The sequence below is a fragment of the Saccopteryx bilineata genome, chromosome 1 (genome assembly GCF_036850765.1).
Source record: "Saccopteryx bilineata isolate mSacBil1 chromosome 1, mSacBil1_pri_phased_curated, whole genome shotgun sequence".
NCBI classification, from domain to species: Eukaryota; Metazoa; Chordata; class Mammalia; order Chiroptera; family Emballonuridae; genus Saccopteryx; species Saccopteryx bilineata.
In genome coordinates this window covers 365,902,866-365,925,075 of record NC_089490.1, presented here as the reverse complement: position 1 = coordinate 365,925,075, position 22,210 = coordinate 365,902,866, and the positions used below count along the sequence as shown (strand labels likewise).

General features: G+C 41.7%; 1 protein-coding gene across 2 annotated transcripts in view; it reads right to left on the bottom strand.

Moving 5' to 3' along the window:
• Positions 1–676: 676 nt before the first annotated feature.
• Positions 677–22,210, bottom strand: part of ZDHHC13 (zinc finger DHHC-type palmitoyltransferase 13) — a 54,206-nt gene continuing 32,672 nt past the window's right edge. For both annotated transcript variants that reach the window (XM_066251112.1, XM_066251113.1), the window contains exons 10-17: positions 20,805–20,904; positions 14,587–14,712; positions 13,127–13,189; positions 12,340–12,433; positions 10,643–10,726; positions 6,363–6,520; positions 4,187–4,284; positions 677–1,199 (exon numbers count right to left, since the gene is read on the bottom strand). In XM_066251112.1, the coding sequence (XP_066107209.1) occupies positions 1,061–1,199; positions 4,187–4,284; positions 6,363–6,520; positions 10,643–10,726; positions 12,340–12,433; positions 13,127–13,189; positions 14,587–14,712; positions 20,805–20,904 (862 nt within the window). In that variant the 3' untranslated portion in view covers positions 677–1,060. The remainder of the gene's footprint in view (positions 1,200–4,186; positions 4,285–6,362; positions 6,521–10,642; positions 10,727–12,339; positions 12,434–13,126; positions 13,190–14,586; positions 14,713–20,804; positions 20,905–22,210) is intronic.

Sequence of the window (22,210 nt, the reverse complement as noted above, 5' to 3'; positions counted from 1 at the left end):
AAATCAAATATTATTGAGCACATACATGTCAGGAAGTATTCTAGTTGATTAGGACTCTAGAGTGGCCACCCCACTTAGTATCTATGGGACCTTGGAGAAGATGCAAACTTCTTTAGATTTTCATTTCCTTATCTGCAAAGGCTCTATAGAGGAAAGAACCATTCTTTGAGGAATGTGGTTCAAGTACAAAGCTTGCTCTAGAGTGAGTCTGGTAAACAAACAAGATTCTGTTCTTCAGGGCCTCACAGGTTAACAGGAGAATTTTAGTTTTTCCCCCAAAGCAATGGGAACCAATGGAAGGGCTTCCAACAGAAAGGGACATGCCCAAGGGCATCTATATATAACACCAAGACTTCAAGTTCGATTAGCACATCCTCCAGAACAAGAGAAATTAGCAATTATACTCACACCAGTCTAATATTTTCAGGATACTAAGTAAAAATAATAGTTAATCTTTAAGACTTCGTAAGTTCAATTTTCTAAGTAAGATGGAAAATTAAATTTAATCTTATTTATTGGTATTAACAGTCATCTCAATGCACAACTGGAATTAGAAATCAGTTTATCTTATATATACCTTTCCTTAATTTAATATTCTAGAAATGTTCAGTTTCAGAAACTACAAGACAACTACAAAAAAATTTTTATTATGTGTGAAAGCAAAACAGTACATCTATTTAAATATTTTTACATATTTATAGATAAAACAAAGACAAATAATTTATCAAAAATTACAAGTTTAAAGAACAGAACTATTTTGAAACAGCCAATAAAATATCTGAAAATACATTTTATCCATAATTAGTGAGCATTATCCCCCCAAAAAGTAACTTGCATCTGTAAAAAATATAAAAGTTTTCTTTTAGAAGTCTGCCAAGATTGCTCTTGCTAAATGTATTATATAATGCCTTTATTGAGAACTTCTGTTTTCACCAAATGGCTTTAAAAACTACCCGTGTTTTCCTTTGGGCTTAGGTGAACTCTAAATCTTCACTTTTACACCACAGGGCATGAACATAAACACAAACAAATCCGAGTGAGAGCTTTGGGTTGCTCTGCTTCATACGGAGCGAAGAACTTTCTCCTTAGCTGGATGAAAGACCATGGTGTACTGTGATGTCCAGTCTACAGCACAGGGCTTCACCAAGCCGAAGCAGCCACACTGAAAGAAGTCTGCCAGGTTCTGTGTGAGCCCAAGGCTGCCAAGAAAGGAAGAGAACACGTCTTACTACATTTCCTGTGTAGCTCTTGATAAACATTTATTCATACAAACACACACTGCGATTCTACAATATACATCCTTGGAAGATCCTAATCCAGAGGTGAATCAGTTACTGAGTTTATGGGATGTTAAAACTGTAGCCCAGTTCTAGTTTTGGAACTGAATCCCTAACTTTGAGAGCCCGTGGTTTCTGCCAGAAGTGAAATAACTTCATGTTGGGTCTCCTACTCATGGGAATAGTCACAGCCAATCACTATGTTTCTTTCCGTTCCCATGGTCCTGATTCAGACTCTGATTATCTCAAAGGCCAGAAAACAATACAATTAACAAAACGTTTCTTTTTCTAAACCTTCTATGTAGCTCTCTAAATGATGTGTTTCAATTCCTTACAATTCATCTTACATACTGGAGACTGTCTAGTCTTCCAAAACTGACATGTTCATAACCCTTCGCCTCCCAATCAAAACCCTTTAAAGACACTCCTCTGCCCAGGAGCTCAAATCCAGTTCCTCATTTTTGTATTTCAGGCCCTACTCTATAAATTCCCAAGGTTCCTCAGGTGCTAGCTCCCCAAACTCTCTTTATAAACCACCTACTGCAGCTACTCTGGCTCTATTTTTCCCATAATCACAACCACGTGGGCCATTCCTCTACCCTGTTCTACCCGGAAACCCACACACCTTCACCCTCACCACAGGCAACCCCGTCACCCTTTTTTTGTTTCGTTTTTTTGTTTAAATTTTTATTGATTTTAATTTATTGTTTGTATAGATTCAAGTATCCCACCGAATATATCCCCGCCCCCGTGTTCCCCTCAACAGCTCCCTTACCCCCTCCCAACGCCTTCCCCCCTTCCCTCCAGGATTTGCTGATCTGCTTGCTCTCTATAATGCTGTTATGTATATATAATTTCACCAATCTCTTTCCCTCTGTCCACTTTCACTCTGGTCCCTTTGATCCCGCCTCTGCCTCTATTGCGCTCCTCAGTTCACATTGTTCATTACCCCCTCACCCTTTCACGCCCTACCTGTCCCCAAGGCCCGCGCCAGGCCCAGGTCCCCTCTGGAGCCTTCCTGACTACAACAGTCTTCAGCATCCCTTTTCTCCCCCAGCTCCTGAATGCTACCATGTATTCCAGTTGTGAGGAATGTGGATTTTTATGCACGTTTTACCTTTCAAGCCTAAGGTTCAAGCCTACCTTTCAACCGCCTACACACAAGGAAGCACATCTGCACAAAAGGATGAGTGCATTGCTGCTGTTTGGTGACAGTGATGAGGAAAGTCCCATCCCTAATCTAAACGCAGCTTCCCAGGAAGAGGCTAACTACATGGAATAGCTGGGGTGAAAGTGGAGACAGGCTGGGAACTCAGAGGCCCCATTAGTGAGCAAAAGGCACTTGAGGGAGGACAGGCAAGGAAAAACCTTTAGTTTGGGCAGGATTTAGAAGTGGCTTAAAGGCCTTACTGTCAGTCCTTCAGTTTGTGTTTCCATTACTCACTTTCCAGGCACACCCAGCTCTCGCCTCTGCCCTCTACAACCTTTCTCCAGGGCATGGCATGCCCTCCCTTCCATCCCCATCTGCCTGCTCCACAGCTTTCAAGGCTCAGCTTAAAATACACAAAGGCTTCCATACTTCAGGGACGTAAACACACACGGGGCCTTCGAGTTATAACACGGCTCCATTCCTATGACAGTGATATAACCCAAATTTTGGTGTAAGTCGAAACATACCCTTCTAGCCTAAGTCACTTACCTATTCTAACAGTTGTAAAAGCACAATCTAGAACATAAAAACACAACTAAGCACAGAAAAAGAAAAAGGCCGTAAATATCCTGTACTGCACACGGTACTGCGTATTCTTCCACCACACACAACCACACTAGTTCGTCCACGTGGTCCCTGAGAACGACGCTAACAGCGTAAGCTGAACCACTCATGTCTCAATTTTTTAAAACTTTTATGGGAGTGTTGTAAACTTAAAACATGGTATGTCGAGATGGTCGTAACCTGAGGACCCCCTGTATTCCTCTGGTTAAACGGCTCAGAAAGGGACTTTGTTATTACTGCTGCCAGTCCGAAACAATCATCACAAGCTTAACACTACTCTCCACTCTCCAGAACTTTAGCCACCTTTTCCCAATTAAGCATTTTCTTTCCTCTCTAAACACCCAGCAGAGTCATATCCCAGGCTCTGATGTCCTTGTCCAACAGCCTAACCGTTTCATCTTGTACCAGAAATGCACTTTAAAATAGACTGGCTGCTCATGAGATATCAGTGAGCGCTCAAATCCCTGGAGACTCTGGGTCACCTCCACAGCACTCCCAGCCCCCCAGCCCCCGATATATGCGATAGGGAGATAAGCTTCAAAGCCTGATTGTTCATATCTTATGATGATGACCTTCCTACAAACACGCATTTTTAACTGAGGACAGGTTTTATACAACCAATGCTCTAGGAGGCACACATCCCAACCCCGAAAAACTAGCTTCTCCCTGACAATACAGGTGGGTACATTAAACATACGGCTAAAATAATTACTAGTGATAGAAAGCCAGGCTGAAACCTCGGCAATGGTCACAATCCAATGCTTTCTACAGAAAACCCTGTCGCTGGCTTTCTCCGCCACATGCTTCATTATCTCGGTGACTTCATGCCAGCAGTATGCAACCTTGTGACCATGTGGCTTGACTGGAGAGATTCCCCATCTTGGCAAAACTTCAAAGTCACTTATTTTTTTGTGCTGAGTTCAGTAGACTAAATCCCAAATTCTTACCACCTTGGGGCTCATGACCTTACTGCTCACCTCTTGTCACTGAAGCTTCCAACAATGAAGAAGGGCAACTCTATCTGATAGCAAGATAGAGGATAACAGCATGGCCAAGGATGCTGGCCCTCGACTGGGCAACCAAAGGCTAAGCTAGCATTTTCCACAGGACTCAGTGGAAAAAAGATATCACTTACTTGTATGGTGTCCTCCTGAGGGACAATGGCTGTTTCATGTGTCTGCTCTGCTTCAGCAGGCTGGTTCTCTCATGGGACGTCAGGCCCAGAAAAGCAATCTGAAAAAGGGTGGAGGTACATGAAAAATACATCAAGGCTCCATCATTCCTAGCAGTGCATCATGGGTCACTAAAAGCACGTGGTATCTCCCCTGCCCCAGCATGAACAGTATCGCCTGGCCATCTAACCAAGGATCAAGGTGAAGGCTGTGTGAATCTAGTAGCTGGGCACTTTTTTTTTATATTGCTTCTTTTATTAACCTTAAAGAAAACACAGTGCATTGACTAAATAAGAGTCATGAAATAACTGCTTTAGTAATTCAAGCCATGGCTAATGGCCATGTTTAGATTCTCAATAAACTCAGCATGCAAGTTTTAAATAAGTAAAACATTATAAGGTCAATATCAGTGCAATTATTTTAACTTGTGTATTCTTAGTATGTCTCTGAAATCAGCCAAATTAAAAAGTTAATAATCTAAGGGAAGTAAAGAACACTTAAATCCACATATTTGTGGAAAGGTAAGAATTAAGGGCACTTAAAAACTCACATGTCATTAAAAACACTACTATTTATTTAGTTAGCTCGTTTAATTCTCAAAACAACTCAAAAATTAAATTCCTTATCTTTGAAACAGATTATCATCTTCTTTAGATTGTTTAAGGATTTGAGATAATATATTTAAAATACCTAGTGCAGAGGTTTACAGAGGTGGAGTAACTGGTCCAAGGCCGCGCAGTTTAGAAAGTGGCAGAAATGGGAATGACACCTCTGGATCTCGGTCATGCGAGAACAGAGCCCATGGTCCTCACCAACAGTCTATACGCTCAGCTGGACGCTACCGTCAAAACCATGCCTCACCAGAGCACCCAGGAAATCAAAAGCTCCAAACAACTGAGTGTTGTTTGTTAAGAAAACAACTCTGTTCTGAATTTCTTTATTTGAAAACTGTCTAAAAAACTGGGTCCATGTACCTGTCTTAAAAAATGTAAACAAATACATTAACTTGAGTTTTAAAAATTGAGAATATTATAGTCTCGTATACTTGTACTTGTTCTAAGAGTCCAGAAGAGAACAAAGAGAATTAGAATTGATGTCTCAAATCTCAAGTTCTTCATCTACCTTCTCTTACTAGCCCTACGGCCATGAGCAAGGCCCTCAGCACCTCTTAGGATTAGTTTCCTCATCTGTAAGGTGGAGGAGATACTACTTTGGCATAGTCTACATCTCAAATATTTGTGAGGAAACAGATGGGAAAGTGTTTTGGAATATGCAAAGCATATATAAATATTAGGTATTATAAATGAGAGTAATTAGTATTAATAACCACTGATGTTAATATCCATTCTTACTGCGGGAGTCTGTAGATATTCGAGGGATAGAAATTTAGGATAATGTTCAAAAATCTTAGTTCAGTCAGTATTATTAGCTTAATTACTTTACTTAGTTTTCCTTTATTTAAATTTCTATATTATTATTACAGAATTGATTACTTCCTCACACAAGTGGAGTACTTCCTGCTTTTGCTGAGTAATGCTCTAACTATCTGAGAGTGAGTGGTGCAGACTGGCCACGGCTGTCCTCCACATGGGCAGCCAGCACCACAGCGAGAACTAGGCTCTGCTCACAGGGGCAGGCAGGCAGCAGGAAGGGACAGGAATGTCACAGAAAGCTGAAAGTGACTACTGCCCTGGACCTTGGGCTTTCTAATGGCCACAACCTTCTCTGGAAGTGCAATCACCATGCCCACTGGTTAGTGATGTGTTTTCCATTACTTCCCCGCTTCTATACACTTAAGTACTGCATAATCATATAACAAACAGGGCTGAAAAAAGTGAGGGGGAATAATCACCTCACTCTTGCATAACAGTTTATAGTTTATACCATGCTTTCACACACCATATAAGTTAATTGTATGATGGGGAGAGCCCTTAAGTGTCAGAAGCTTTTAAACCTTCCTGTGACATTAGACAGGAATTATTATCCCCATTTTACAGACAAGGAAATTGAAATTCAAGAGTCAAATGACAGAGATGGAACTAGACACAAAGTCCTCTGTTTGGAAATTAATGCCCTTCTATGTTAGTACAGACTATTAAAGATTTTACCCAAAAACATGACAAGAAGAGAAATGAATACCTGGAAGAGTTGATTAAATAATAAAAATGTTGACCAAGAGAAATGGAAAGCTGCTAGCATGAAGATATATACAACCCAAGGGGAGCAAGCCACAATCTGATTGAGGTAGGTCCACAGTCCATCTTCTCTGAATGTTGTGGCACAATGATTTGACCAATCTGTGAATGCACAAAAAGAAACCCATTATTTTAAAAAGCAGCAAACCAGATAAATAAGATAAAATCTCTGCAGTTGTATTTGAGGAAAAGAGAAAGGAAGGGGTGATGGCATTGATCAGAACCTAATTTTAAGATTTTATCTTCCAAATACCAGCTCCACTAACAAAGATGAAAAACTAGTACCTGCTGTTACTTAAGGCTCTGATCACACTGCATTGGTAGTTGCCAGTGAAGAAACAGAAGCAAAAAAGCCCATACACCACCACTAAAATCAGTATATTCAGCATAAAATGCACTGGCTACAGAAGTTAATTGTTCAAGGACTTGACAGCTGAGATTGATTATATTTAATAAATATTTGTCCTAGAAAATTATCTTATCCATGTTACAGCAAGATATGGGCCTATCACAAAACTAAATATAAACTCTTATTAAGGGTTCAGATCAACAGGCCAGTACTGTGAGCACAAGAAACCCTAAGCACCTAGAACTCAAGCTCAGAGCAGGCAACACCGCCTGTACTCCTGCACTGGCGCCATAGTTTATCCTGCAGAGGGAAAAAGGCCAGGTGAGGGAAGTCACGAGAAAGACACCCTCAGGATAGTAACAGAGAGCTAGTCATACGATCACACTCAGATTCTCCCCAGGAGAACCTATTTATATGCCAACTGAAAGAAAGAACTTCACTATGGCCTTCGTGATAATGACCCCTAACCCATGCAGCTAAGAGCAGCAGAAAGGTGAACATAGGTAGGAAGCAGGAGAAACAAGGAAACAGACTTTCAGTGTTATATAAAGCCAATGTCTTTTATAGGTACCATGACTGTTCGTAAAGAACTATTATTATTATTATTATTATTATTATTATTTGTATTTTTCTGAAGTGAGAAGCAGGGAGGCAGAGAGACAGACTCCTGCATACACCTGACCAGGATCCACCTGGCATGTCCACCAGGGGGCGATGCTCTGCCCATCTGAGGCATTGCTTCGTTGCAACTGGAGTCATTTTAACGCACCTGCCTGCTGGGACATAAAAGAATGTCATTTCAACAGCAGGCAGAGCACGCAGCTGAGTGGGAAAGAATGTCTACTTCTTTGAGCTCAGGGATTTCTGCCGCTTTCTCCTGGGAGTTTTTTCAATAACACAGCATGACTTCAAACTGAAGTTTCCATAGACCTGATGTCAATACAGTATTAATATAAAAGATGTGGCTGTCAATGGCCATGCACATTAGTTACATGTAATATAACACTTTAACATGTACTATTGCATTCTTATCAGGTGGTCACTGGCTAACGAGAAAGAAGAAAAGGCACTCTTATTGTTCTAAATCAAGTGTTTTCATCTTTAGTCAGCACTAATAGTTACAGCGTGCTTTCCAGCGATGATCTAAGATCTTTACTCTGGAACGTGTGCAACACTGACACGTTTGAGTTACTTACTGTCCACCCTGAAAACAGACCGCACAAGATGAACAGATGGTGGCTAAGGAGGCAACTGGCTTACACGAGGGGGCGGGGCTCGGCGGGGCTCTAGCTACAGGGCTGTGAAGGGTAAACAAAGAAGGTGAAAGGACAGTGAGGGCGCATTAGGAAAATTGAACTTTTTTTTTTAAATTCACTGTCTGAAATAATGATGACACAATGTCCTCATTCGGTGTAAAAAAAAAAAAGTCAAAATATAAATGGGATGTAAGTAACAAAGTATATAAGTTCAGCTACTAGCCTCCACAGTTTTAAGTGACTGTAAAGGAGGGACTGTTCCTAAGAAACTAAAGTAACATAAAAATTGGTTCAGGGCCAGAGAATAAAGACAAAGAGCAGGGAAGAACCAATACATGTAATAAGAAAGCAACTTGGAAAGAATGAATATGATGGAAAATCACTTCTGTCCTTATCAATACAGCCTATTGCTGGACAGACACCAAACAAGGGGACTATTTTTAGTGGAGAGAGACAAGAGCGGTGCAAAATCTGGCTCCTTCTCCCTAGTACCAAGTCCAGGCGCAGGTTGGTCTCTGGGCCAGCTCAAAAAGGTTTTCCAGGAATACGCTTTAATGTCAGGCCTTCAAAGGTCAGCGCTTTCAACAGAAAGAAGCTCTGTCAAAATATCTTTTATTTCTTTCACCACAGGACATAATCTAAGAGGTTTCAAATTCCAATGCTCAGGATTGCTGATGGCTTTTGACAGGAACTGAGATAAGGATCACAACCTTCTGTTTATTAGATCCATTTGAGATGCGCACAGTTACAGTGAGCCACAAGAGCATTCCCTAGTGATCAGACACCCGCGGTGTCAGTGGGAAGGACTGGCAAGGTAACGGAAGCCCTCTCCATGCCTGCAGCAGAGCAGAAGAGAAACCATTTCACACAGATGTTAACACCAAACCAGAGCCAACTTGTAATACCAGATGTTTCTGGGGAGGGGAGCTGTGAAGCTTGGAGAGAGTGGAAAGGAATTATCTTTCATAAACAAAACAAAACGTCAAGAAAGCCAAGAAGGCAGGGCAGGTAGGGAATGACGGGGCTTGGGATGATAAAGGAAAAGGAAGAAAAGGTAGGAAACAACTGTCCTAACATCTTCCTGAATCAGTCCAGATTCTAGCTCAAGCAACAAATTAGTATTTTATACAATACTTGGGCATAAGGCTCTTTGCTTCTAGAGCCAAATTCTCCCAAAGCTTTCAAAAAAATTAAAAAATAAAAATAAACAGTTAAAGTCAAAATACACTACAAGCACTATATAGGTTTTTCCAGTTAGGTAACCTATTCCAAGGTTTGAAAAGCACAATCATACAACTCTTAGGAACTACCAAAATCCTTATTGCTTCAATTTAAACCCTGTCTTAGCTGATCATCTGGAACAGCTGGATGTTATTCCCGACATGAGACCCCTAGAGAGAGCTGCCCTGTACACTGCTACTGAAAGATCATTTTCCTTGCCCGGCCTGTGCAATGGATAGAGTGCTGATCTGGAACACTGAGGATGCCAGTTTGAGGCCCTGGGTTTGCCGGGTCAAGACACACGTGACAAGCCAACAAACAATGAACAACTAATGTGAAGAAATTATGAGTTGATGCTTCTTGCTCCCTCTGCTCTCTGTAAAATCAATAAATAAAATCTTAGGCCCTGGCTGGTTGGCTCAGCGGTAGAGCGTCGGCCTGGCGTGCAGGGGATCCGGGTTCGATTCCCGGCCAGGGCACATAGGAGAAGCGCCCATTTGCTTCTCCACCCCCCCATTCCTTCCTCTCTGTCTCTCTCTTCCCCTCCCGCAGCCAAGGCTCCATTGGAGCAAAGATGGCCCGGGTGCTGGGGATGGCTCCTTGGTCTCTGCCCCAGGCACTTGAGTGGCTCTGGTCGCAGCAGAGAGACGCCCCGGAGGGGCAGAGCATCGCCCCTTGGTGGGCAGAGCGTCGCCCCTGGTGGGTGTGCCCGGTGGATCCCGGTCGGGCGCATGCGGGAGTCTGTCTGACTGTCTCTCCCCGTTTCCAGCTTCAGAAAAATACAAAATAAATAAATAAATAAATAAATAAAATCTTAAAAAAAGGTCATTCAAGTAAGAAATAACAGAGATTTAAAACAAAGATTATTTTCCTTTCTCAGAGACGCAGAATAACTGATCAAATGTTTATTCCAACCTTTCAATGATTATTACAGCTTCCCCATCAGCTGCAAGTTGTGACCTGAGATTTATCAAAGGCGCATGCTTTCAGTTTTGTTCATAATTACTGTGACAACCTTCAAGTTCCCTGCCTCTCTCCCACCAGCCCCCCCCCTTTATTTACTTCTCACTTCCCTGGCTTTGCACCTAAGTGGCTGATTGTTCCTCCTTTCAGTGGGGGTAAATCTGCACTTGCCTAAATGCATTTGTTATTTCTGACCACTTTTCTAATTTACCAAGGTCATTTCAGAGGAAAACCTCTTCCAGGGTCTGACAACTGACCTCTTCCAGCATTGCTTGCAGCTCCCCAGTGTCGAGAGTCTCACTGGCCCCCGCATCACTTTTATAAGGGGTACAGTTTATGGTCACCCAGCCAGAAGGTGACATGCAAGAGTGTACAAGGAACAGCGTTGTTGGTGGGGGCATGCATGAGCCTGCTGTAAGAAAAATTTATACTTACACATAAAAGTTTCATATATAATCCAGTCACACACGATGGAAAGGAAAAATAAGAAGAATATGTAATAGCGATGGTTGCCGAAACCTGTATCAGAAAGTGAATCAACATATTTAATACTTTTTCTTACAATGATTTTCCAGATCAACACATTATTAACCACTTTCCTGTCCAAAGTCTTCACCAAAGTAAAGAAATAAGCTATTGCTTTGCTTTTAAATACCACTAACCCAAAGTCAGACAGCTCTGACATGTCATGTTGGTCAACTATTCATGTTAACTGAACTAATATTTATTACTTACTTAAAAGAAGTTGTTTTTTCTGTTTTTGTTTTTTTATAAGAACAAAGTTTGTTAAGCACATGCCGCTCTGGGATGGCCTATACTGTGTTGGAGGGAGAGGGGCGGGCAGGATGTGGGGGAAATCATACCTGTCCCTTCCTTCCACGTGACTCGTGGACATCAAGGACTGATTGGATCAGGGAACAGAGAAAATGAATCTGAGGAGCAGCACTAAATAGCTATGTTGCAGGAGACTGAACATAGCAGAAGAGGAGCACCCTGCAGCCTGAGAAAGGCCCACAGAAGCGAAGAAGGTGGGAGGGTGCCAGGCAGCCAACCCCACTCTTCTACTTTGATGCTGGAGATGGGAGCGTTCTGATGCCAATGACACAAAAGCTGCTCAGGTACCATCATGTTCCCCCTCTTTCTCCAGAGGCAGCAAAGCCCAGCAGAAGGAACAACAGCCATAGGAATGAGGAGACCTAGGTTTATGAATGACTACTTGTGTGACTATAGGTACAACATTTACATTCCCTGATCCATTGTTCTCACTTATAGTATGGGGATATCTCTTCCATCTCACAGGCCCGTGGCAACCAGAGAATGAGGCACGTAAAAACACCATGTTAAATGAAATGATAGAAATATATGGACTCATTGCTATTGTTTTTCCACTACCATTCAAAGCTGCCTGTTATAATGTCAATCACCTCACCTCTAAGGTGGGATAGGGTCCATAAAGTGTGGGACCCCAGAAATGATCTCTTCTAGAAAGTAAAAAACAACAAAATGCACTAAGAAAACCTGACTAAGCTGAGGCAGCCTTCTGCCCATCAAGATCGTGAAGTTTATCTTCTCCCAAAGACCCATGACCACAGTTCCTCATGATAAACCCCGGGCTTTAGTGCGATGGCTCAGAGGACGGCAGGGCTGCAGACCAGGACACGGAACACTCCCTGAGTGGGAGCCCAGCCCCAGATCTCCACCATCTCTGGGTCTAGCTCTAGCTGAATCTTGCAGAAGGCAAGTAGAGAAGGTGAACAAGAGAGACAAGACAAAACATGGAAAGAACATAGGATCTGGAGAAGACTGATACTCCTAAAGTGACTTCAAGCAAATGATGTTTCACTTTTTATATTTCTTCAACTCTAAAGTGGACATAATAACACCAACCTCGCAGGAGTGGTATATGATGATCAAAAAGGATACGATATATGAAAGTGTTTCATAAATGTTAAAACACTGTAATAATATTATCAGTATCAAAAATCAGTTTTCCAAAAGTGTTATACCATAGTGATAATACTCTGACAAGAAACAGCTACAAAATAGGTTCCCTTTCACTTTTTCTATGACTCACACACATAACTAAATATAAGCTTAGCTTCATAGGGTAACTGAAAAGTTCAACCTCTCACCTATACACCGTCCAGTCCACAGGCAGTGTTGATCATATCGAGCCACACAGGAGTTGCACACAGGGCAATGGAGTGACCTTAATGGCTTTCTTACCTAAGTAGGCAATTTGGAGAGGCCCAAGCAAAAATCAGTCTCAAAGGAGTAACAAATCACAAGCAAAAGCTTATTCCTAAATCCTAGAGAAACTGACCCAAATAATCCTAAATATTAGATCATCCATTCACGCTGAGGCTCTGGAACGTCTTATTAATATTCCCTCGTCTATATGTCGATTTCATTGAAGCCATCACTAAAGGGGATTTGGATTCCAGAGCCTACTGGCAGTGACTGGTGAGAATGAGGCAATATCATGCAGCACAAGAATCATGGACTAAAGAAACGAAGCTCAAGTCACATTTCTGGCTCTGCCAATAACGTGGGGAAAGTTATTTCTTCCTTTTAGGCCACGATTTCTCAACTGCAAAATGAGAAGTTTCACCAAGTGGTTCCTGGGGTTATCATGAGCCTGCGATCCAAGTTAGTTCTAACATATGCTTCATGGCAGGAGAAAGCAAACAAAACATAGAAAGAGATTTTTAATCATAGGCAACTCCAAGAGACTATAAACATCCTTCTCTCGTATGTTCAAGGCAGAAAATTGTTCTGACAGTAATGCAAAATTAGAACCTGGCAGAAACAAAGGTGTATAAATATACCATAACGATTTGCTAAATGCTTACATGAGCACTGTAACCAAGAATTTGCTTTTACTATGGGAAAGACAATTATAAAAAACAAAAGACTCACAAGACATGACGTACAAAATGTTCTGAAGTCCAGACAACCAGTCTCTGCGAGGCTGATGATGTTCTGAAAGACAGAGTTGGACCTTACGTTGGCGTTTTACTGGGGAATGTATAATGCATGGTCATACACCATAATCACAGCTCTCTCTCCAAACTGAGGAAGCTGGAAAAGCACCTTGGGAGACTGGTCAACAAATCATTCCATGCCTGAAATAATTACTTTTTCAAGTCTGCATTTTCAACCACAGCCAAGAAATTACAATGCACAAAAATGATACCCCTTCTCTCCATCAATGGCAATGATCTCCCACTTACAATCTGCTAGAGAAAAATAAACACAGACAATCCTAAAAAGAAACAAAAACTACCAGTAACCAACAGAACTGATGGTCATAAGCACCAATGGCTCAGTTTTTGAGGAACACTGGCTTTAGGTAACAAAGATGACAATCTCCCCAACTTCTAAACATTCAGGAGCGATGGAAGACACACCATGTCATCTGAAAACTTCATCTGAGGAGGAGACGGGGCATCTCCCCTGTCAGGAAGGAGGAGGACTCCCCCTGGCTCCTGCCTGCTCCATGTATTAAATGAGGGACTTTAAGCTATCTGATCATTATCTAAGTCAGGGGTCCCCAAACTTTTTACACAGAGGGCCAGTTCACTGTCCCTCAGACCGTTGGAGGGCCACCACATACAGTGCTCCTCTCACTGACCACCAATGAAAGAGGTGCCCCTTCCGGAAGTGCGCCAGGGGGCCGGATAAATGGCCTCAGGGGGCCTCATGCGGCCCGTGGGCCGTAGTTTGGGGATGCCTGATCTAAGTGTTACTATAAAGAATTAGAAAATTATATCTGCTAACAAAAATTACATCTGAAAAGGTCTTGGTGAAATATTATTTTAACAGGAATTAAAAATATTTAAAAAAATATATTTTTAAAATTTTTCATATAGCCTGACCAGGCAGTGGTGCAGTGGATAGGGCGACGGACTGGAACGTGGAAGACACAGGTTCAAAACCCCAAGGTCGTGAGCTTGAATGTGGGCTCATCTGGTTTGAGCAAGGCTCACCAGCTTGAGCCCAAAGTCATTGGCTTGAGCAAGGGGTTACTCGGTCTCCTATAGCCCCCCGGTCAAGGCATATATGAAAAACCAATCAATGAACAACAACTAAGGTGCTGCAATGAAGAATTGCTTTTCCTCTCCCTTCCTGTCTGTCCCTATCTGTCCCTCTCTCTGTCTCTGTCACACACACAAAAAAATTCATATAAACAAAAAAGGAATCTCACTTTGTAGAGGAATCCCATTTTGCTGATTTGTTCATTCCACGTTTATGTTACATCTATTAGGTGCCAGGCACTACAGATGCAGTCATGACAAAAACCAACACGGCTATGACCTTCTGAAATTTACATACCCTACTATTTTTAAAAAATCAGTAACATCACAAAGAAAGCTCACCATTTTCCTTTCTTCTTCAGAAGCCTTAGTGAAGCCTGGATCCGTTGCCCAGGTCTTGTAGAAAAAGTAGAGGAAGCCTATTATACTGAGAATAAAAGCAAAATAGAAAGGAGTGCCTGCAAGATGTTAAAGCAAGGTTAAGGAACATATCAGACTTCCCTTAAGAATGGCATAATTATGACATAGGCAGATTTCATCACTGGTTCCTAAGAATCTTCTCTGCATTTTATCTTCATTGTCCCTTATGCAACACATCCCTGCTCCCCAACCTGGCCCCCTCCTATGTTGTAATAGGGTGGAAATTTGGTCATAGTTGAAAAATTAATCCCTTCTCAAGAGCTGAAACTCACAAGGGGCCCTAGCTGGTGGTTCAGTGGATAGAGCATCGGCCTGTGTATGGACATCCTGGGTTTGTTTCTGAGTCAGGGCACACAAGAGAAGCAACCATCTGCTTCTCTCCCCCGCACCCTTCTTCCGCATCCAGTGGCTTGACTGGTTTGAGCATGGCCCTGGTGCTTAGGATAGCTCGGTTGGTGCCAGTGCATCTGCCTCAGGTACTAAAAATAGCCTGCTTAATTCAAGCATCGGCTCAAGACAGGGTTGCCAAGTGGATCCCGGTTGGGGTGCATGCAGGAGTCTGTCTCACTATTTCCCCTCCTCTCATTTAAAAAGGAAAAAAGGAAAAACAAATACTGATGGGGCCTGACCAGGTGGTGGTATAATGGATAGAGCATCAGACTGGGACATGGAGGACCCAGGTTCAAAACCCCGAAGTTACCGGCTTGAGCACAGGCTCACCAGCTTGAGCATGAGGTCACTGGCTTGAGCGTGGGATTATAGACATGACCCCATGGTTGCTGGCTAGAAGCCCAAAGTCGTTGGCTTGAGCACAAGGTTGCTAGCTTAAGAAAGGGGTCACTCGCTCTGCTGTAACCCTATGGTCAAGGCACATATGAGAAAGTAATCATTGAACAACTAAAGTGCCTCAAGGAAGAACTGATGCTTCTCATTTCTCTCCCTTCCTGTCTGTCTGTCCCTGTCTGTGTCTCTCTCGGACTATCTCTGTCAAAAAAAAATAAAGTACTGATGGGAAGAGTTGTAATATATAAAGAATATCCTGAAGACTTAAAAGCATTCAAGATCCAAATAAATTATTCTTATTCTTTAATGGTATAATATGGCTCTCCTGAGAGCATCCAGAAAAATATTGTCTGATCACTGTAACAAAATCGTTCAAAGAAATACGCCACTTGGTTCAGAGATTCCAACTAAAAAAACTTTCTTTATATATTAGATAAATGCTTGCAAAAATTTCCTACTGCAAAGTTTAGTACCTAATTGTAACTGATTTAGGCTGAGTTAATTTAGGAATGAAAGAAATTGCTCTCCTTGTAAAGAGCTTATAAATTAAATACTATATATTTGGGAAAGGCAGAAGTTATAAACTGAGATAAAAAGTGTTTCAAGGATAAATGGTCCCACTTGGAAATGTTTGAACTGGTACAAATTCTCTGTATCAAAAGTAAAATTTTGTGCAATAATAAACCAATACACCAGTAATAAACCAATTTTCCTTGTCCAATTTAAATCATTATTGATACAGTAACTGTATTTGTCTTTAGAGAGATTGCCAAGATGTCCTATAGAGTAGAGAGTGACCACAAAGTAAGACTCTGAGCCCTTGCTGTTAAAAGTGTGGTCCAAGCCCTGGCCGGTTGGCTCAGCGGTAGAGCGTCGGCCTAGCGTGCGGAGGACCAGGGTTCGATTCCCGGCCAGGGCACACAGGAGAAGCGCCCATTTGCTTCTCCACCCCTCCGACGTGCCTTCCTCTCTGTCTCTCTCTTCCCCTCCCGCAGCCAAGGCTCCATTGGAGCAAAGATGGCCCGGGCGCTGGGGATGGCTCTGTGGCCTCTGCCCCAGGCGCTAGAGTGGCTCTGGTCGCAACATGGCGACACCCAGGAGGGTCGCAACATGGTGACGCCCAGGATGGGCAGAGCGTCGCCCCCTGGTGGGCGTGCCGGGTGGATCCCGGTCGGGCGCATGTGGGAGTCTGTCTGACTGTCTCTCCCTGTTTCCAGCTTCAGAAAAATGCAAAAAAAAAAAAAGTGTGGTCCATAGACCACAGCAATGGCTTCACCTGGGAGCTTGTGGGACAGGCAGAACTTCAGACCTCATACCCACTCTGCAGATTCAGAACTGCTCTAACACACAAACACCAGCACCCCCCCATCTGCTCAGGTGGCAGCAATAAATCTTATTTAGTTTGCCAGTTAATCTGCAGGTGGACCTGGCTTTAAGACACAAGGTCCAGAAAAATTGTGTGAAATTGAATTTTAACAAATAATGCTTAGAATAATGAATTAAGAACACTATTAAAGAGTACATAAGTCTGACCTTTTCTTAAAGAATCACATCTTATTTTGGTTCCATAAAATCCTGATCAACATATACGAAACATTCTCAAAAATACACCAGATAAATCATATGATGATTCTATATATTGAGCTGACTGAATTCTGTTCTAATTTACAAAACAAATCTCAGGAGAATCACTGTATCCTCTCCTCCAAGTAAAGTGAACTGCATTCTAGCCCCTCCCATAAAGCCAAACATCCCTTGCTTCCATGCCCTTTCTTGCTTTGTGTTTGCTGACCTCAAATGCTCCCCCCCCATCTTTCCCACTCACCCCTTCTATTTCTAAAACCACACTGTTAAAATGTCTAAGTCCTAACTGCCTTCAAGACTCAAGTCACACACATCCTTCCTTGGTAGATCATTCCCTACAGAGAATTCTCTCTTATCTGCATCTAAGAAGGCTTACTTCTATGGCTCTTAGACCTCAAATTATAGTTACTTATAGACACCTCAGCTTGCCCAGCTAGCTTGTGATGCAATATGGAGGTAAATTTGCCTTTCAATACAACACTGTTCCTTAAACACTGTTCACTGGTCAAGTTCCTCTGTTTGTGCTCCTACTTGTCATTGTCTCTTTTAAAGAACAGAATTCAAAAGACAGCAAACATACTTCGGGTGTGTACAGACTGGAACAGAGGACAGTGACATTGCTATTGTCCTTTGCTTGGACACTCAAATCCTTGGAACACTACTGGAGAATATACCGGCACCCTCGAAGCCGCCTCACTCCCCATACAGGGCTTTAGTCCAAGCTCCTGGTTCGTTTTCCCGTGAGCTGAAGCTACGACATTTTCACCACATGTGCTTGTACATGCTCATTCTCTGAGACCCAGTATGGGACTTCGCCCGTGTCTATCCCTCTTAAACTAGTCAGCTCTAGCCAGAATCACAAACATAATGTTCAGTGACTCAGCATCTCTTTCCTAAGTACTAATCTTCCAAACTCTTAAGTATGGTCTGACCTCTTCAATTGATCCCGTGTCATAAAAGCCATTATCTGTTGAACACAGAAAAGACATGAAAAGATCATGTCTGAGGAGCTGATCTAGAGCTGCCCTCAAATTAATTTCAACATGAGGCCTTCAACACAGATTTTATTCATAAGAGTAATTGATAGTAATAATAGGTATTACTTTCAGAATTCAGATTATGCAATAAGGACTGTGGTCAGCAACTCACAGACATAACTCACAGACATCACTGCACAGTAATCCTTGCAGCCACCCCACAAACTTGGTACTGTTATCCTCTATTTACAGAAAAACTGAGACTCAGTGAAATTAAGTAACTTGCCCAATACTATAGAGTAAAAGGGGCCAAAAACTCAAATTCATCCTGATTCCAAAGATGGTCCTCTTTCCACAGTACCCCAGATCCTCTTCCCATAATGTGGCTAGAGTAGCAAAAGCCCCTATGCAACCCAGACTTGGCAACCTGAGTTGAAACTAGTATAACCTCAGGATAGGTTTGTACAGGGTAGCACCTCAGTTCATACCCCGGCAGTTAAAACAGCATTGAACATTCAGCTTGAAAAACAATGATCCAATGGTGAAGAGTGCCACCTACTGACATTCATGCACCAGTAACAGGCTCATATGGATGCCTGGATCACAGGGCTGTATGCGTACATGTCAGTAAAACAGCATCTTATCTTCAACACCTTAAGATTCTGTCTAGCTACAAAACTCAGTTCTTCTGTTGTAATGGCATCTTCACAAATACTAAAGTTTGTAATTAAATTCAGCTGAATACTAAGTTAGAGTTGAGGTTTTCAAACTATGGTGAAGTTACATTGGTAATATTGATTCTACATATTTGAAATAATTCAACATAAAAACTATATCACATTTTTGTGCAAAATTTGAAATAATGTGAGTTGACACATTTTAAAAATTCATCAAGAAACACAATTTTAGGCCCTGGCCAGTTGGCTCAATGGCAGAGTGTCAGCCTGGTGTGTGGACGTCCTAGGTTCAATTCCCAGTCAGGGCACAAAGGAGAAGTGCCCATCTGCTTCTCTACCCCTCCCCTTCTCACTTATCTTTCTCTCTCTCTCTCTCTCTCTCTCTCTTCTCCTCCTGCAGCCATGGTTTGATTGGAGCAAATTAGCCCCAGGTGCTGAGGATGGCTCCATGGCCTCTGCATCAGGTACTAAGAAGAGCTTGGCTGCTGAGCAATGGAGCATCGCCCCCTAGTGGGCATGCCAGGTGGATCCTGGTCAGGGTGCATGTGGGAATCTGTCTCTCTGCCTCCCCTACTCTTACTGAATAATAAAAAAAAAAGAAACACAATTTTAAAACTGTGTTTATTCCACTGCCACAAATATCAGTCATCATTCTCGGTATCATGTCAATTACGATAGAATTTACCAGCCTTGGGGTCTCCACAGATGATTTTGATGTATATTGTGCTGTTACTTTATGCACTCATGATTACTTAGAAATTTAATTATTTTTATATTACATAATGATTTCATCCAAGTTTTCATTAAATGGTGGCAATAAGGTCAGTGTTTAAAAAGCTGCCCCCAAATCAGTACTTATGAACCAAAGATTAAATGTAATAAAATCTTTTGAAAAAAGTCAAGTGAACTCTACGGTACCCCAGGCCATTCATTTAAAGGAATTCAAAAAATATTAGCATTAATGCTCAGAAATAAAGAGCATCATTAAAGTAAAAATGCGCTACAATGAAAGTAGAGGTCTTCATTCTAAGAAACCATACGGTCCCTCCCTCTGTTACTCCTATGAAAAACTGCACTTGGATTGAGTGCATGGATCTCTCCCATAAACACTATTCTTTCTTTTTTAAAATGCCATTACCAGAAATAGAAATAACAGAAGTTACAAGAATATGCTTAAAGGTACATTTCTACCCCCGACATCCCTCTTCTCCTACCTGTATGGAAAACAAGTTTATAACAGCTTTCTAGAGTCCTTGGAAGGGGAAAAAGAAGCCTGGAAAGAGGTAAGAAGATCAGAAATTGGAGAAAATGCTCCCTCTTTCTGGGAGAAATAAATAACTATAAACCAAGAAGTAACCTCTTTCCTTATTTCTAAGTGGCTGGACTTGATCAACCCTAAAAAGCACAGCACATCCTTAAGGGGGACTTGGTCTGCACCCTGTTCCTTAAGTAATAAACTCATTCCTTAGGTGAGTTGTTTTTTAAACCATGGCTGCCATCCATTAGCAGGCCATGAAATAATTAAGTGGGATGTGACCAGCAATTTTATAATAGAAAGAAATACAACAGGATAAGATAAAATTTTAGAATAAAGCACACATTAGAAGTATTTGCTGAAATTTTTGCTTCACAGAACACGTTTTGGGTGGCAATGTAAACTTATTTTTACTGTGGATTGAGAATCACTACCTAGGATAATAGCCCCGCATGGGCCAGCGCTGAGGAGGACTCGCTTCCGCCAGATCCCTCCCATGTAGGCCACTCGGCACCCAGATGATTTATTAATCAGCTGTAAGTGCTGACCAAGTTAATAGAACCATCCGACCTTGAAGAGAAACTCAAGGCAAGATAAGACATTTTTATGGGTCCAAGTATAATAATATTTCATTCTACTGTTTCTTGCCAATGAGTAGTAATAAATACTAGATCCCTACTGTTTCCACTGTGTGCCCTGTGATTATTCCCAAAGTTGAGTAGACATTAAACGTCTTCAACCAAAACCATTAAATGAATACAAATGTGAACTGCATTCCCTGGATGTCTACTAATATTTAAATGTCTAACAATGGCATTACTATTTTATAAAAGCAAAAAGAGGCATTTAAGCTTGAAGGATATGAGGAAAGAATAAGATGAACCAAGTAACAAACATCCAAAACATGGAGCTCAGCAGAAAGACTGCTGGAAAGTACACGAGGCTCTTATACCCGACCAAGAACCTAAAAGAAAAAAAATAAACACAGGTATTAGTGAAAACACGTATGACTCATATTAATTTTAGTTCTAAATTCCCTTAATAATAGTAATAATGATGATTCCCTCAAATACCAACAACTTTCACTTAGTGATGCTTACTGTGTGCCACTTTCCACACGGTAACGAGCCAAACATCATCACCTCGCCATTTACACGTGAGAAAACTGATACACAAGGGCTCCCAAGTGACTGTGCTAGTTCTTCCAGCTCACTTCTACATTACTTTATTCCCAATCACTTTACATTTTCAATACACCTTTTTTAATTTCTATTCAAAAATATCATGTTTGTATTTCTCTTGGGGGACACAGCATATGTTCAAATACTCCAAAAGTCAAATTTTTCAGTATTTAGAGATCCACCTTCACATCTAACAAGCTTCTTCTAGAGCAGGGGTCCCCAAACTTTTTACACAGGGGGCCAGTTCACTGTCCCTCAGACCGTTGGAGGGCCACCACATACAGTGCTCCTCTCACTGACCACCAATAAAAGAGGTGTCCCCTTCTGGAAGTGCAGCGGGGGCCGGATAAATGGTCTCAGGGGGCCGCATGTGGCCTGCGGGCTGGGCCGTAGTTTGGGGACACCTGTTCTAGAGGCTAGAAGCATAATTTAAAAACATAACCTTAAGCCCTTTCATCCCACAACCAGCTGAGATTTTTCAGTAAAAATATACTTGCAGTAATTAAATAGTACAGTGAGCTCCTTCATTTGTAAGTCTGTTTACTTCTGACAGGTGTCACATAGCAGCCTGGATCAATAAGCAACTGCCCCTGGAGCCTAATAATAGTAGAAGTTTGCAGCTGCTCACCTTCACAAAATCGGGACTCTACAGAGGACTGTGAGAAATATAAAAGCAGTATGGATAAAGTTGCCATATGCATTTGTGCCCATCTGAATTGTATCCATCTGCCAAGTCTCACATATGAAGCCCTCAACTCACTGTCATCAAAGACAAAAGCTTTCCAATACATTTTTTGTAATGTGGGTTTTTACTAAAATAGACAAAATCTCAACTGCCTGTATTCACAGTTAGTAAATGCTGCCCTTGTTTTCTCTCTAGGAAAAACAGAAGTGATGATTGTGATACCTGGTGATTTGGCTTAAAACTTATTTGGAGACTGAGTCAGTCCAATTAGTGGAAAATGAATGAATATCTCTAAGTCACAAGTTTTCTGAATAGCAGACAATTTAGGCATTTTGCTATTTTCCAGAAATTTGAGCTTTTACTTTGCATTTAAGTTCTAATTCATTTCCAGCCAACTGTTCTGC